General features: G+C 48.2%; 1 protein-coding gene across 1 annotated transcript in view; it reads right to left on the reverse strand.

Annotated features, from left to right (window-relative positions):
• Nucleotides 1-15502, reverse strand: part of sez6l (seizure related 6 homolog (mouse)-like) — a 49941-nt gene that overhangs the window by 20193 nt on the left and 14246 nt on the right. Inside the window, exons 2-4 of the mRNA XM_083929409.1 lie at nt 6280-6768; nt 4383-4522; nt 1136-1331 (exon numbers count right to left, since the gene is read on the reverse strand). Of these exons, the coding sequence (XP_083785535.1) occupies nt 1136-1331; nt 4383-4522; nt 6280-6768 (825 nt within the window). The remainder of the gene's footprint in view (nt 1-1135; nt 1332-4382; nt 4523-6279; nt 6769-15502) is intronic.

Below are 15502 nucleotides of genomic sequence, written 5' to 3' on the forward strand. Positions count from 1 at the left end.
GAGAAACAGCAGAAAAACATCAATCTGCAGCTCCCTTCATCTCCATCTATCATCTTTAACCGTTTCTCCCTGACAGAGGGGGGAGCCGATCCCAGCTGACATCGGGCGTGAGGCGGGGTCCACCCTGGACAGGACGCCAGTCTATCACAGGACACATAGAGACGAACAGAGACAGACAACCATTCACACCTACGGGTGATTTAGAGTCATCAATGAACCGAACACCTGCACGTCTTTGGACTGTGGGAGGAAACCGGAGAACCCGGAGAAAACCCACGCAGACACGGGGACAACATGCAAACTCCACACAGATTTTAGTTCTGACACTGACCATTAAAGCTTTACAGAGCTGCGTGCACAACAAGAAGAGCCTCAAACGACCGGTTATTCTGTTATTCTTCCCGAATTGAAGTCGTATTTAAAACATTTGTAAATGAGCAGGTCAGTGTTTTCCTCCACAATCAAAACACCCACGGGTCCATTTCAACAAAATAATCCTAATTAAATGAGCTTTGTGAGCTGTGAATGATAATATTCCCTCTTAATTTATGTCGCTTTTACTCCCTCAACGCTGATTTTCACGCTTCATCTGGAGCATGTCGCTCTGCAGAGGTGGTGTTTTAATCTCCTCCTCTCCCACCTGCTGCTGATGGGAGAGGATTAGATGGCTGTGATTAATGACACAGGTGGGTCTTAGCACTCTGATGCTTCCTCCTCTACACTGCCTGTCATATCCATTAAGCCCACACACACACACACACACACACACACACACACAGATATACACACACACACACACACACACACACACACACACACACACACACACACACACACACACACACACACACACACACACACACACACACACACACACACACACACACACTCTAAACAAAGTCCCGTATTCTCAGCCTCCTAATGAGACGAGAGCCAATTAATCAAAGCTCTCATCAGCTAATTCACACGACAGATTCAATCACCGTGCTAAGTGATTAGATGAGACCATTTTTGGATGATGCAATTAGGACGTATACGGCGCCCCAGCAGCCCCCGGGCCCCCGGGCGCCTAATAAAGACGTCACAGTCATTGGATCTGCACGGTGTTTCAATCTAAACATGTGTGCACACTCACTCTGGTAGTGCAGCTGGAAGACGCCCTGGGTCGCGTCCGGTGCAGAGCGGTAGTAGACGGACAGCGTGTTGGTGGGACTGCGGATCACCTGACCTTCCACCAGCAGCGTGTGATTGGCGAGGACCAGCAGGGCGCCGCGTTCATCCGCGCCCCTGATCGACAGCTGCTCGCCCTCTGAGAGGTTCACGCTCTTCACCTGAACACACGGGAGGACACGAGTTAAAGGGACGGAGTAGTTTCACAGCTTTGCCGTGCTGTCACAGGCTGTTATCTATGCTCCCCCCAGAGCCCCCTGACTCATTTTGCATCTTTTTGTGGTGGTTTTGCATCTATTTCTAGTCATTTTGCATCTTTTTGTGGTGGTTTTGCATCTATTTTTAGTCATTTTGCATCTTTTTGTGGTGGTTGTGCATCTATTTCTACTCATTTTGCATCTTTTTGTGGTGGTTTTGCATCTATTTTTAGTCATTTTGCATCTTTTTGTGGTGGTTTTGCATCTATTTTTAGACATTTTGCATCTTTTTGTGGTGGTTTTGCATCTATTTTTAGTCATTTTGCATCTTTTTGTGCTGGTTTTGCATCTATTTCTAGTCATTTTGCATCTTTTTGTGCTGGTTTTGCATCTATTTTTTGTCATTTTGCATCTTTTTGTGGTGGTTTTGCATCTATTTTTAGTCATTTTGCATCTTTTTGTGCTGGTTTTGCATCTATTTTTAGTCATTTTGCATCTTTTTGTGCTGGTTTTGCATCTATTTTTAGTCATTTTGCATCTTTTTGTGGTGGTTTTGCATCTATTTTTAATCATTATGCATCTTTTTGTGGTGGTTTTGCATCTATTTTTAGTCATTTTGCATCTTTTTGTGGTGGTTTTGCATCTATTTTTAATCATTATGCATCTTTTTGTGGTGGTTTTGCATCTATTTTTAGTCTTTTTGCATCGTTTTGTAGTGGTTTTGCATCTATTATTAGTCATTTTGCATCTTTTTGTGGTGGTTTTGCATCTATTTTTAGTCATTTTGCATCTTTTTGTGCTGGTTTCGCATCTACTTTTAGTCATTTTGCATCTTTTTGTGGTGGTTTTGCATCTTTTTTTAGTAATTTTGCATCTTTTTGTGGTGGTTTTGCATCTATTTTTAGTAATTTCACATTTCTATGTCATTGTTTTGCTTTTCTTTTTAATATTTATACTTTATAAATGATAAATCATTTCCAATTGAAGCTGCTTCATTGACCACAGAAGAGGCTCAATTCTTATTTGAAGTGGCTCGTCTATTTCATCGATTTTTATTCTTCATGACTGTCGGTTACAAAAGAACCTCATGCAACTCCTCTTCTAAACATGTGAACTCTCCCTTTAAGATAAAAGAGGAGGCAGAAGTTGTTCTTCCCTCCTTTGTGTTTTGGCTCTCATTCTTCAGATATTGCAGCGGTAAATAAGAATAAATGGTTCTCATGTTGCTCTTAAAATAAACTATAAAAGGATGTTTTTTATTGCTCCTCATTAAGTTAAGAAAGACACAGAGAAACATTTAGTGTGAGCTGCAGCCACTGGCCCAGGATCAGTGTGTGTGTGTGTGTGTGTGTGTGTGTGTGTGTGTGTGTGTGTGTGTGTGTGTGTGTGTGTGTGTGTGTGTGTGTGTGTGTGTGTGTGTGTGTGTGTGTTTGTGTGTGTGTGTGTGTGTGTGTGTGTGTGTGTGTCCGTGCCCCACGGTGTCGTAGAAACTCCTCTTTACAAACCGACCTTTTTATCGAGGTGCCATCATTTTTAGACCTGAGACTTTTTAGATTCTTTTATTGCTTTAAGAATAACAACACGGTCTCACTCCAGACTTCATGTCTCACGTCTGTTTATGGATTATGACTCTGGATTAGCCCCTTACATAGAAAAAGATGGAGAGACGGGGTCAGAAAATACAGAAATCCCCTTTAAAACGAACACTTTTAGCCTGTTTTTTAAATCTAATGTGTTTTTAGTTCGTCTTTCACTTTTAATGTTGGTTTTATATTAAATTGTATTGACTTATCCACATGTTTATACTCTCCTGAATGTTCCTTTAAAGTCTTTTTATGCTTGATTTTGAGATTGATTGGTTTTAACCTGTATGAATATATGAACATCAATGCAACAGCTGATTACAAACTTTATACCTCAATATCACCAGTGGCACAAGGTTCCCTCTAGGAGCATAAACGTGTGCTAAACTGTCCTCTAGCAGCCAAAACGTGTGTTAAAGTGTCCTCTAGGAGCATAAACGTGTGCTAAAGTGTCCTCTAGCAGCCAAAACGTGTGTTAAAGTGTCCTCTAGCAGCCAAAACGTGTGTTAAAGTGTCCTCTAGGAGCATACACGTGTGTTAAAGTGTCCTCTAGCAGCCAAAACGTGTGTTAAAGTGTCCTCTAGGAGCATAAACGTGTGCTAAAGTGTCCTCTAGCAGCCAAATCGTGTGTTAAAGTGTCCTCTAGCAGCCAAAACGTGTGTTAAAGTGTCCTCTAGGAGCATAAACGTGTGTTAAAGTGTCCTCTAGGAGCATAAACGTGTGCTAAAGTGTCCTCAAGGAGCCAAAACGTGTGTTAAAGTGTCCTCTAGGAGCATAAACGTGTGCTAAAGTGTCCTCTAGGAGCCAAAACGTGTGTTAAAGTGTCCTCTAGGAGCATAAACGTGTGCTAAAGTGTCCTCTAGGAGCCTAAACGTGTGCTAAAGTGTCCTCTAGGAGCCTAAACGTGTGCTATAGTGCCCTCTAGAAGCCAAAACGTGTGCTAAAGTGTCCTCTAGGAACCAAAACGTGTGCTAAAGTCCCCACTAGGAACCATAACGTGTGCTAAAGTCCCCACTAGGAGTCAAAACATGTGCTAAAGTGTCCTCTAGGAGCCTAAACATGTGTTAAAGTGTCCTCTAGGAGCCTAAACGTGTGCCCTCTTCAGTGGCACGCTATATGTGCCCTGTGTCTTCCTTTTGCCCCTGCCCTTCACACAAAGTCTGTGCAGGCCACTGAGTGTCACAAATGTGTCTTTAAAGTCTGTACAGCAGACCCTCTGTGCTTAGATGCTTGAGATGAGGGAAACTGTAAACTGTATGATATTACATAGGTATAGATATAGTTTCAGTACCAGCAGCTGCCACTAGGAGGCAGAGTTCAACCTGCGCTCAGTCAGACACAAACACCACTGCAACATCATGTCCAGCATGATAACCAGTGCGTCTGTGCTGGTTCACCTGCAGGCTGGTGCAGCGCGTATGTACGGACGTACCTGCAGCTCCACGCCGTAGCCGGTGTACACGGTCACGGTGTAGGTGCAGTGAAAGAAGGCGCCGTCAGGCAGAGGGGGGTCATCGGACGAGTCGATGTATCCCTCAGGGTCGGAGAAATTCACCGCGCAGCTCGACAAAGCTGAAGGAGAGAGAGAGAGGGAGGGAGCAGAGGGGTTGGTTTTGTGGGAGTGTGTGTGAGTGTTGGTGTTTTGAACCCTGCTCTGTAATCCCTTTAACGTGAGGCGGACTGGAAGCTCATCGGGAACCCCTGCTGGGTGTAATTAATGACGGAAATTAGAGGGATCAAAGCGGCTGCACAGCAGACACGAGGCACAGCGAGGCCGTCGACTGTGACCTGAAGTAAATGATCACATTCCTTGAAAACAACCGTGTGAGATGAAGGCGACCACCACAGGGACGTCTGTTTATCTCCCTGCTCATCTCGCTCCCTCTTCTCGTCACGTCTGTGCTTCACTGTCGGATAAACACTTACACACAGGCCTCATCTTCATATATGGAACTGATAGAGGGTTCATCTCATCTCATCTTCAGCCTCTTATCCGGGGTCGGGGCTCAGGGGCAGCAGCTCCAGCAGGGACCCCAAACTTCCCTTTCCCGGGCCACATTAACCAGCTCTAACTGGGGGATCCTGAGGCGTTCCCAGGCCAGTGTGGAGATCTAATCTCTCCACCTGGTCCTGGGTCTTCCCCGAGGCCTCCTCCCAGCTGGACGTGCCTGGAACACCTCCCTAGGGAGGCGCCCAGGGTTCATCCTTACCAGATGATCCTGAACCACCTCAACTGGCTCCTTTCAACGCAAAGGAGCAGCGGCTCTACTCCGAGTTCCTCACGGATGCTGAACTTCTCCCCTCTCTCTAAGGGAGACTCCAGCCCCCCTTTATCCCTATAACCCAGGATATAGGGTTGTTAGAATATATTGATGCACTTTAGTATCATGATATTATCAAGAGTGGTTGATTTCATGGTGCTTAAACCCCTGAACGCCACATAGCAGCGCTGTTATCACAGACTGGTTAAAAGACACGGTGGTAACTATCAGGTATTTGGTTAGACAGACCGCATAGGTCAAGCAAAACAGGAAGTATGGATTAGGGAGAGCGCATGGGAATAGCCAGGAGGCATGTAGGCTAAGTATAAATGTCCAGAGTTGGTCAATAAAGTCAATAAAAACAGAAGCTTTAAAGTGAAAATCCGGCCTAAAATCATCCCATGGTCTTTTTTGGCAAATACACAAGAGAGAGATGCTAACAGGCGGACGTGGCTAACAGTGGTTAGCTCGGGGCAGTACGGTGAAGGCATTCAAAGGTCTTTTTTAACCACTAATGCTGCTGAAAATAACAGCAAACCTCATCTTCATATATGAAACTGATATAGGGTTGTTAGAATATATTGATGCACTTTAGTATCAGGATATCATCGATTTTTAAATAGAATTTTTACATTTTTCGTGATTTGTGGCAGAGAACCGTTGATTTCATGGCGCTTAAACCCCTGAACGCCACACAGCAGCGTTGTAATCACAATCAAGGCTGCCGTGGTCGCACACAGTCACTGAACTCAATGTTTGTTATTGTGAAATATAACCTAAGTGGCTCTAAGTAGGGCAACCACAGTTTAAAGTATGTGAGTTCATCAGTGATGGAGGGAAACAATCACGGCTCTCCTCATGAGGGAAAGGTTCACTTCTAATGGCAGCTCCCATTCAATCACATCAGACTGGAGGGAGACGCCACCGCAGCAATGGCGGCTTGTTCGCTTCCGGTACTTCCCCGGATTCGTCTACGGTGTCCGTACGTAAATGGGTAAATGTGTCTTTGCTGGGCTGTGGAAGATGCTGACTGAATGAAGTACATACGTCAAACTGAACTGCTCGTACCTAACGAAGGCGTCTCCGTCTCTGTGTCTGTGTCTGTGTCCAGCATCGTGCCCACAGTGGTGATCTCCTGCTCAGGAGTGTGTGTCTGTGTGTGTGGCTCCTGGGAGTGTGTGTCCGTGGGAAGAGGCTCAGTTGGACCGTTGCCTCGGCCGGACTCCGCCGCCGCTGCTGCTGATGCTGCTGATGCTGATGCTGACGCCGGGGGTTTTACCCTCCTCAGTAATCCCCCGCTTCTTTGATGCTCCAGGGAACGACTTCCAGGGAGGGAGCTGACGCCGAGTCCTCTGCCCAGAAGAGGGAGCAGGTTCTGGGGCAGAACGGAGGGGAGGAGCTCCCCTCTCTGGGAGACGAGTCGTCCCTTTTGATTCAGCACTGACTGCAGCAGACCTCCGGCCAGGGAGCCTTTGGCTTTGGGGCTGCTTTCCTTTGTGCTTCCTGGTGTCACTGCTGGAGGCTGGGTGGTGGGGCCGGCTGTGGGGACTTCTTTATCTGGAAAGAGTGGAAAAAAAAACAAGAGAGGGATCATTTCAACCGCAGCACAGTGGAGGGGAAAAGTCTTTGACAGTGCCCCGGGAGCACGACTCTGGGTGGGTCTGTCACTGTCCTGCTGCAGGGCTTATCAGGACTGGGTTATCTTTCAAAACACAGCCAGAGCCGAGGAGCGCACACACACACACACACACACAAACACACACACACACACACACACACACACACACACACACACTGGTGATGGTGTAGTGGAGAGACAGGGCAGTTAAGCATGACAGGAGCTGAGCGGAGAGGAGGGGGGAGAAAAACCAAGAAGTGCACAGACAGGCAAAGCGCTCTGCCGTGCATGCTAAAATGCCATCTCCAGCAGCTTAGTACAAAAACAGCACAGAGCAGCATTTACACACACAACCACACACACACACACACACACACACGAGCTTTGCGATCCACCCTCACAACAACCGACAGCCCGACAACCACTGAACGAGCCCTCGTGGTGCAGTCTCACTTTTAATCTGCAAAAATAAAGGAGCAGCGCCGCTTTCGTTTATAGAAAGAAGAAGTTAGAGGGAAACATCCTCCTCGCTCTCTCGTTTGGCTATTTTTCATCTACAGACAGAAAATAAATGTCCTTTATCGTTGTCTCTGTATAAACCTGCGTCACCGCTCCACGTGTCAGAGACGCCATCATCAAGAAACTCATTTCAGCGTTCACAGCTGGCTGTTATTTAGGCAGCCACTCCGCAGCAGGTGTTCACACACACACATGCGCACACGCACACCCACGCACACACGCACGCACGCATGACACACACACACACACACACACACACACACACCCACGCACACACGCACGCACGCATGACACGCACGCACACACGCACACACACACACGACGAACACACGCACGCACACACACGCGCGCCGAACACACACACGCACCAAACAGAGAGCCACCGTCCTGGCCTCTTTTCAGGCTGCTAATCCATATTTTTACAGCAACAGTGGATCGGATCAATGCGTGTGATGTGACACGGGTCGGTCATAGTCACAGGCACACGGATGACCATCACCGCACCCTGTGTGTGCAGATAATGTGGGGTTGTGTTTGGTGGAGGGTGGAGGGACAGTAGCAAAGAGAGGGGATTCATTCAGAACTATAGTTTTAAAACATCATCTCATCTTCAGCCTCTGATCCTGGATCAGGTCTCGGGGGCAGCAGTTCCAGCAGGGGACCCCAAACTTCCCTTTCCCGGGCCACATTAACCAGCTCTAACTGGGGGATCCTGAGGCGTTCCCAGGCCAGTGTGGAGATCTAATCTCTCCACCTGGTCCTGGGTCTTCCCCGAGGCCTCCTCCCAGCTGGACGTGCCTGGAACACCTCCCTAGGGAGGCGCCCAGGGTTCATCCTTACCAGATGATCCTGAACCACCTAAAGTGCCCTCTACAGGGCTTAAACGTGTGCTAAAGTGTCCTCTAGGAGTCAAAACGTGTGCTAAAGTGCACTCTCGGAGCCTAAATGTGTGCTAAGAGCCCGCTAGAAGCCAAAACGTGTGCTAAAGTGCCCTCTAGGAGCCAAGACGTGTGCTAAATTGCCCTCTTTGATGATGACCCTGAACCACCTCAACTGGCTCCTTTCAACACAAAGGAGCAGCGGCTCTACTCCGAGTTCCTCACGGACGGCTGAACTTCTCCCCCTAATCTTGAATCTTGTTTTTAACTTTGCTTGTGTAACTTTTTAGCAAAGGCCAAACCAGGGAGGGGGGTCACAAATGAGTTTGGACTAGAAACCCGTGTGCATGGCATCCATTCGTCCCTGCTCAGCAAACTTCTAATCTAAGCTTCTCTTATTGGAACATCAGCCGAGGCTCACAGGGATCAGAGTCGTTGAAGGCAGAGCCACGAAACCTGAAAACATGAAACCTCAGAAACAGAGCTGAAACGGTTAAAGCCGGCGGTCACGTTAGGACGCCACATCATCCCGTTATTGTCCCGTTTTCCTACGTCGTCGAAACAGAACGGAGATAATGACTTCCTCTCTGGGCGCGCCGACACTTTCAGACTTAATCATTTGTTGCCCGAGCGTCACATCCGCGGTTCTGTCGTCTTCATTGTGTCGACAGAACATCCTCGATGGCCCGGTGGCTGAGGCAGCCCTTTGTCTTTAATTGGTCTCCGATGCATGCATGCGCACATTTGCATTCGCCGCACCTCGGTTTGGTCGTCGCGCTCGTCCCAATTACCTTGTTTATAGCAGGAGGGTCACCGTGTGACTTTGAACCATCCAAGCAATGATGCGTAATGAGAGGAGACACGTGAGCGCAGACACACGGTGGGAGAATGTTTTAATGAGCTTTTCCAATGAACCCAAACGTTAAACACTGACTTTATTAGTTACACCTCGCTGGTGCCGCACTGGAGTTACGGGACATTGAGTTGATCAGGGACGTTTTGATGTTATAAAACTAATTTTGCTCGAGTACGGAAGGGATTCTCCAGACAACTCATGCTGTAAGTTGTAAAATGGAGCGTCTTCCCTGGTGGTGCCTTGTTGTCATTGCACGTGCCAGGGTTCATCCCTACCCGATGATCCTGAACCACCTCAACTGGCTCCTTTCAACACAAAGGAGCAGCGGCTCTACTCCAAGTTCCTCACGGATGCTGAACTTCTCCCCCTCTCTCTAAGGGAGACTCCAGACCCCCTCCTGAGGAAACACATTTCACACGCTTGGACCTGGACCTGGTTCTTTGGGTCCTGACCTGGTTCTTTGGGTCCTGACCTGGACCTGGTTCTTTGGGTCCTGACCTGGACCTGGTTCTTTGGGTCCTGACCTGGTTCTTTGGGTCCTGACCCAGCTTTCATGAGCACAGGTGAGGGTAGGAACCAGGACTGAGGGTAGATCCAGAGCTTTGTCTTCCTCAGCTCTCTTTTCGTCACAACGGTGCGGTAGAGCGACTGCAGCTCCGCCCCCGCTGCTCCGACTCTCCGGCCGAACTCACGCTCCGACTTTATTGCACGATAAATGCCGGATCAGCCTGTTTGCATGGTATCAAACCTTTCATACACCAGAGCAGAGCAGAAAAACTGGATATCGACTCAACTCTGCGCGCACACGCGATTATTTTTGCGACTTGCGCTCAGATCCAACTGCGTGAGCTCGATCCTGCCTTCCCTGAGTCGCTTTTTGGCCCTGACTGACTCGTTAAGTTCACTCAATTCAGGTTTTGGACTTTAATCTTGGTGCTTTATGGAGCGGGCCCCGGGCGTACACCTAACGAAGTCCCTAAATGACAGAGTTTCAAAAGCTGCACAACATATTGAATAATTAATTTCCTGTCATGGATCAGGAAAATGTGCTGACAGAGATTAACACAGTTGATGGACTTTATTGCACCATAAATGCCGGTTCAGCCTGTTTGCATGAAAACAGCAGAGCAACTGGGTATCGACCCAACTCCCGGTGCACACGCGGTTATTTTTGCGCTCAGATCCGACTGCGTGAGCTCGATCCTGCCTTCATGGAGCCCTTTTTTTGGCCCCGACTGACTCGTTAAGTTCACTCAATTCAGGTTTTGGACTCTAATCATGGTGCTTTATGGAGCGGGCCCCGGGCGTACCCCTAACGAAGTCCCTAAATGACAGAGTTTCAAAAGCTGCACAACATATTGAATAATTAATTTCCTGTCATGGATCAGAAACATGTGCTGACAGCCTCCGTATCGCTGCCTCTTCCCCAGTCCTTCAGCGCGCTCGTCAGATGAATAATTAAAGCCCAGATGTTGTGGAGTCCATTAAAGCACAGATTGTTTTTAGAGCCCGTTTGCAGTTTTCAACATTAACGCGCTCCGTTTACTTTCTGGGGACGAGACAATTGAAACATTGACGAGGGCCGACAGACTCTGTTATTCTTTGTTTGATGGAGATTTGCTGTGACGGTCGCTGTGTTGACAGTTTGATGGGGCTTTTCGACTTCCACAGAAGATTGTCAGAGATTGTGATTTAATAAAAAAACAGAGATAATTACGAGGATGAGACGGAGGCGGATCAGAAGAGTGCAGACCAGGACAGCAGCAGCGACAGAGAGGAGGATTATTCATCTCGTACGGTGCAAACTTTCATTTATTAAGAATTAATCTGCAGATGCTGAGGCTCAAAATGTCGTTTCTACTTATTTTCATGAGGAACTTTTCCACGACTTTCAAGGACTCGTAATAACATTTCCATAACCTTTCACAATTATTTCAAATGCTAATATTTATAATAAATATATATTAGTGTTAGGCTGTGTGTGTTATGCTGTGTGTGGTGCCTGTGTCTCTCTGTCTCCCTCTATGCAATCAGTGTGTGTGGAAGAGTGTGTGTGTGCAGGTGTGTGCTGCAGGACCACATGGCCGAAGAGGAGTGCTGCTGATTGGTGGATGGGGACTATTTATGCTGCCTGGTTCCGGCCTTCGCTGGCTCTCCCTCCCTCGTCCCCAACCAAGGCCTGATGTGTGTGTCTCTGCAACCTTTTGTTAACCCTTATATTAAAGTAGTAGCCCGTAGGAATGAGAAGCCCTTTACTTCAACCCTTTACATCAAACTCCATAACTCTATAGAATACATACATTTTAAAATGACCTCAGAGCCGCCGTAGGCCTCGTGCTCGTACACGTGCGCACACTCGTGCTCGTACACTTGCAAACGTGCTTTACTAAAGCCCACCTCTCCCAAACGGGCCGTGGAAGGCAAGCGTGCCGCTCCTAGACGGTTGCACTCACACTGGTCAAAGGAACCAGACTTTACCCGTAAAACCTGTTTTGGCACGGTACGGAGGCACAGTGTGGGTGCGCCCTAAAAACTCCATAACTCAGCCCCATGAGGTTGAGAAGTATACAGATAAAATTCAACAAGGAGATGAGAAACATGCGCCAGGACATTGACACTCAAAAGATCAAGGAGCGCTGGTTACAGGACGACCTGACTATGAGGAAGCGTATTGAGGAAATCGAAGGAGGTTGTGACGAGACGCGAGGCTCTTATGAAAGACGTGGGCAACGTGCAAGTTTTGCAGCTGCGCCAAGAACGACGTGAAGCTGAACGCAAGTCGGAAGAGTTGAAAAAGAACCGTAGTGTTGCACTGGGTCGTCGAAAAGGCTTCGAGGAGAAGATACTGCATAACAGAAAAGAGTTCACTTTAAACCTTTGGATGTAGTTTAGAAGAGTTTGCATTTTTGTTTTTAATCAACCCGATAAACCAGAGCCTTCAGTCTGAGCGAGTTCATTTAGAGAAAGAAGCCACTTCATCCAAACCGAGCGAGCTGCTGGGACCGCAGCGTTAACGAGGAATGATAATGCTGCAGGATCATAGACACAACTGGGACGGGAAGAGAACCGGCAGATTAAACACTCCATACTAATAAAGGCGGCGATGACAGGAGATTAACTCGCTGGCTCTGTGGTCAGAGATGCACAGTGTGACAATATCTGCTGTGGGGAATAAGTCACGCGTACCAAACTCTGCCCCTGAGGGACGCTCTGCGTGCAACTTTCATCAGATTATATTATCTGTGAGATGTCACAGTATGGACATTAGAGAGGATGCAGCTTTAAGTGGAGTCTCCTCCTGCTGGACATTAGAGAGAATGCAGCTTTAAGTGGAGTCTCCTCCTGCTGGACATTAGAGAGAATGCAGCTTTAAGTGGACTCTCCTCCTGCTGGACATTAGAGAGAATGCAGCTTTAAGTGGAGTCTCCTCCTGCTGGACATTAGAGAGAATGCAGCTTTAAGTGGAGTCTCCTCCTGCTGGACATTAGAGAGAATGCAGCTTTAAGTGGAGTCTCCCCCTGCTGGACATGAGAGAGAATGCAGCTTTAAGTGGAGTCTCCTCCTGCTGGACATTAGAGAGAATGCAGCTTTAAGTGGAGTCTCCTCCTGCTGGACATTAGAGAGAATGCAGCTTTAAGTGGAGTCTCCTCCTGCTGGACATTAGAGAGAATGCAGCTTTAAGTGGAGTCTCCCCCTGCTGGACATTAGAGAGAATGCAGCTTTAAGTGGAGTCTCCTCCTGCTGGACATTAGAGAGAATGCAGCTTTAAGTGGAGTCTCCTCCTGCTGGACATTAGAGAGAACGCAGCTTGTGAAAGGTCACGAGGCTGCAGGCACTCTGAAGTCACACCTTGGGGGGACGCCTTGATGTCTGCTCTTCCAAAGGACTATGGAATCAGTCGTGCAGGGACTCCCCGGGGTGCAGCCATACCCGGGTGACCCCCCGATCACAGAGACCGGATGAAAGGGACCCCTCGCCGGTCCTTGACAAGGGTTTCATAGGAGGGGGAAAGATGGAAGCATGCACTGAAGCTCCCAATAATCAGGCCAGTTGTGTCTATTTCAGGACATCAGTAGAGAGTTGTATTGATTCTGCGAGGCTCCGCAAAGCCCGATCGGTGCTGACAGCCACAACAACAACAACAAGCCTTACTGCTGGAGGACGTTCAGAGTGTTAATGGAGCCGGGAGAAAGGAGGGCAGAGCGGCACACTCTCACGCAATCTCCTTATTTCGAGTTCTCCGGTGTAGTGAGACATGTACACTGTGAACTGTGCTGTATTAAAATATCTGTGAACTTGTTTTGGGCGTTAGAGTCTCAGGACTTTGACGCTCTCACTGTGTGTTTTCACTTCACTGCACCTCACTGCACCACCCACTGCAACGTAAACTGTATAAAAAAAATGGACGTAGCGTCTCTGTCGGGGTCCGTTCTCTCAATTTGATCCAATCGTCCTCGCCTACAGGAGTCTCCATCTTGTCTTAGTCACACTACCTGGGCCTCGGAGAATGCTTCTTGCTGCCTATACGTCATCACGCCGTAACACGTCACACGCATTGATGACGTCATGGCGATGCGTGGCTTTGTTTCCAGATCTTTCCGTAGACCTCGGAGTTTTTGTGCGTCTTGTCGACTGTTTTTGAATCTTTTCATCGACCAAATCTGCAGTAAACACTCCACCTCCGCATCACACCAACGTGAACCTTTCACCGCCATTGTTTGAAATGTCCGCGCATGGTCCCTCCTTCTTTTTTCTACGTCCCAACAGGCGCACAGGAAATGACCTCAGACGAGGCCGAGTGTACGGGAGACGTTTAAAGAACGACAAAATATCGTTTTCGATCGTGCGGACGGACCCTAAATCCCATGCCTTCAAAACAGTCGTCCACAAAACCAGTGCTGAGGCCACGGCGGCTCCGTCCGTCTCTGTTCTGCAGTCTGAGTCGTCCGTCCCGCTTCACGTGGACTGACGTGTCACTGACCACGTCCGCAAATGTCTCTTTCACGATCTGATACTTCCAACCATCTCACTCGTGTATCAAGTGCCGGTCTGGGGCCTTTTCCTGGGGGCCGTTGTTATTACGTTTGCTGGTTTTGAATTCCCCCGACTCGGCAGGAAATGAACCGCGACAGAAGTGAACACTCGGTTTCATCTTTCGTTGACGGCCGTTTGTTATCAGGCGGGCGATTGAAGCCGTGGATATTACGACGCCAGGAATTTCATTAAACTCAAACTCATTTCATTGCGTTTTTGGCCGCCTCGCCTCCATTTGCAGGTGCGACGCCACATTCTCCATCTCCATTAGACACAAACGGATCTCGCCAAGGCGTCCTGGCAACCTTAAGCACCACACGTTGCTGCAGGAGCGGTGCTCATCACATTTAGTGTCTGCCGCGAGTGTTTGTGTTTGTGTGTGCTCACAAATTAAGTGGTAACTGCAGGAGGAAAACAACACTGACTCTGTTTATTTGGTCGTGCTCGAGCGCCGTGGAGGGAGAGAGGGAGTGAAATGGAGGCAGCACTCAATAGTCCCCAGTGGGCGCAGACAATCAGGTCTGAGGTTGTAAAGAAACGTCCAAAAAAGAGCGGGGACTCCGGCTACAATGGAGACTGGCTCCTTTGTGGGTTTCTGTGAGTATATTTGTTGGTTTGGAAAGTGCTAAAATACGGAGAGGACGCTCCGTATCTCTTTGTTTCCTTTGTTTCTGCGTTTCATTCGTATTCCACGACTTGGTGGTTGTTAAAGGTGCCCAGACTGGCAGCAACTGGGTCTGGAATACATTCCCTGTCTACCGTGTCCGTTCCCCATGGAGACTCACTGTGCTAACCACACACACACACACACACGCACACACACACACACACACACACACACACACACACGCAGCACGACTCTGCAGCCCGTCTGTGGCTGCATTAATAAGACACGTCAGGTTTTCATTTCAGGTGCAGGAAAAACAACAAGTTGCTTCTCATCAGACGAGACGAGCTGAATACTGACTTCATCCAATCTCATTTAAAGTGTGATCGTCTTTCTCTGAACTTATATCCATCAAATAATCCATCGAGACAGTTTTATTTGGTGTATGAATCATTAACGGAGAAATCCAGGAGAGTGGCTAACAGTGATTAGCTCGGGGCAGCACGATGAAGGCATTCAAAGGTCTTTTTTAACCACTAATGCTGCTGAAAATAACACAAACCTCTGCAGCAGCATGAGAAGAGTCCCTACACACACAACAAAGCACCAATGGGCTCCTTCCACTGTAATGGACTTTACTATGAGAGGAGCTGGTACAGGGGCCAGTAGGTAAGTCTTTAAGGGCGCCCTCCCACTGTGCCTCCGTCCCGTGCCCCGTGCTTTAGGGTCCTTGTCCCCCCCTCCAGGCCCGTTTGTACTCACACTACCTGGGCCTCGGA

Source organism: Echiichthys vipera (genome assembly GCF_963691815.1).
Source record: "Echiichthys vipera genome assembly, chromosome: 16".
Lineage (NCBI taxonomy): Eukaryota > Metazoa > Chordata > Actinopteri > Perciformes > Trachinidae > Echiichthys > Echiichthys vipera.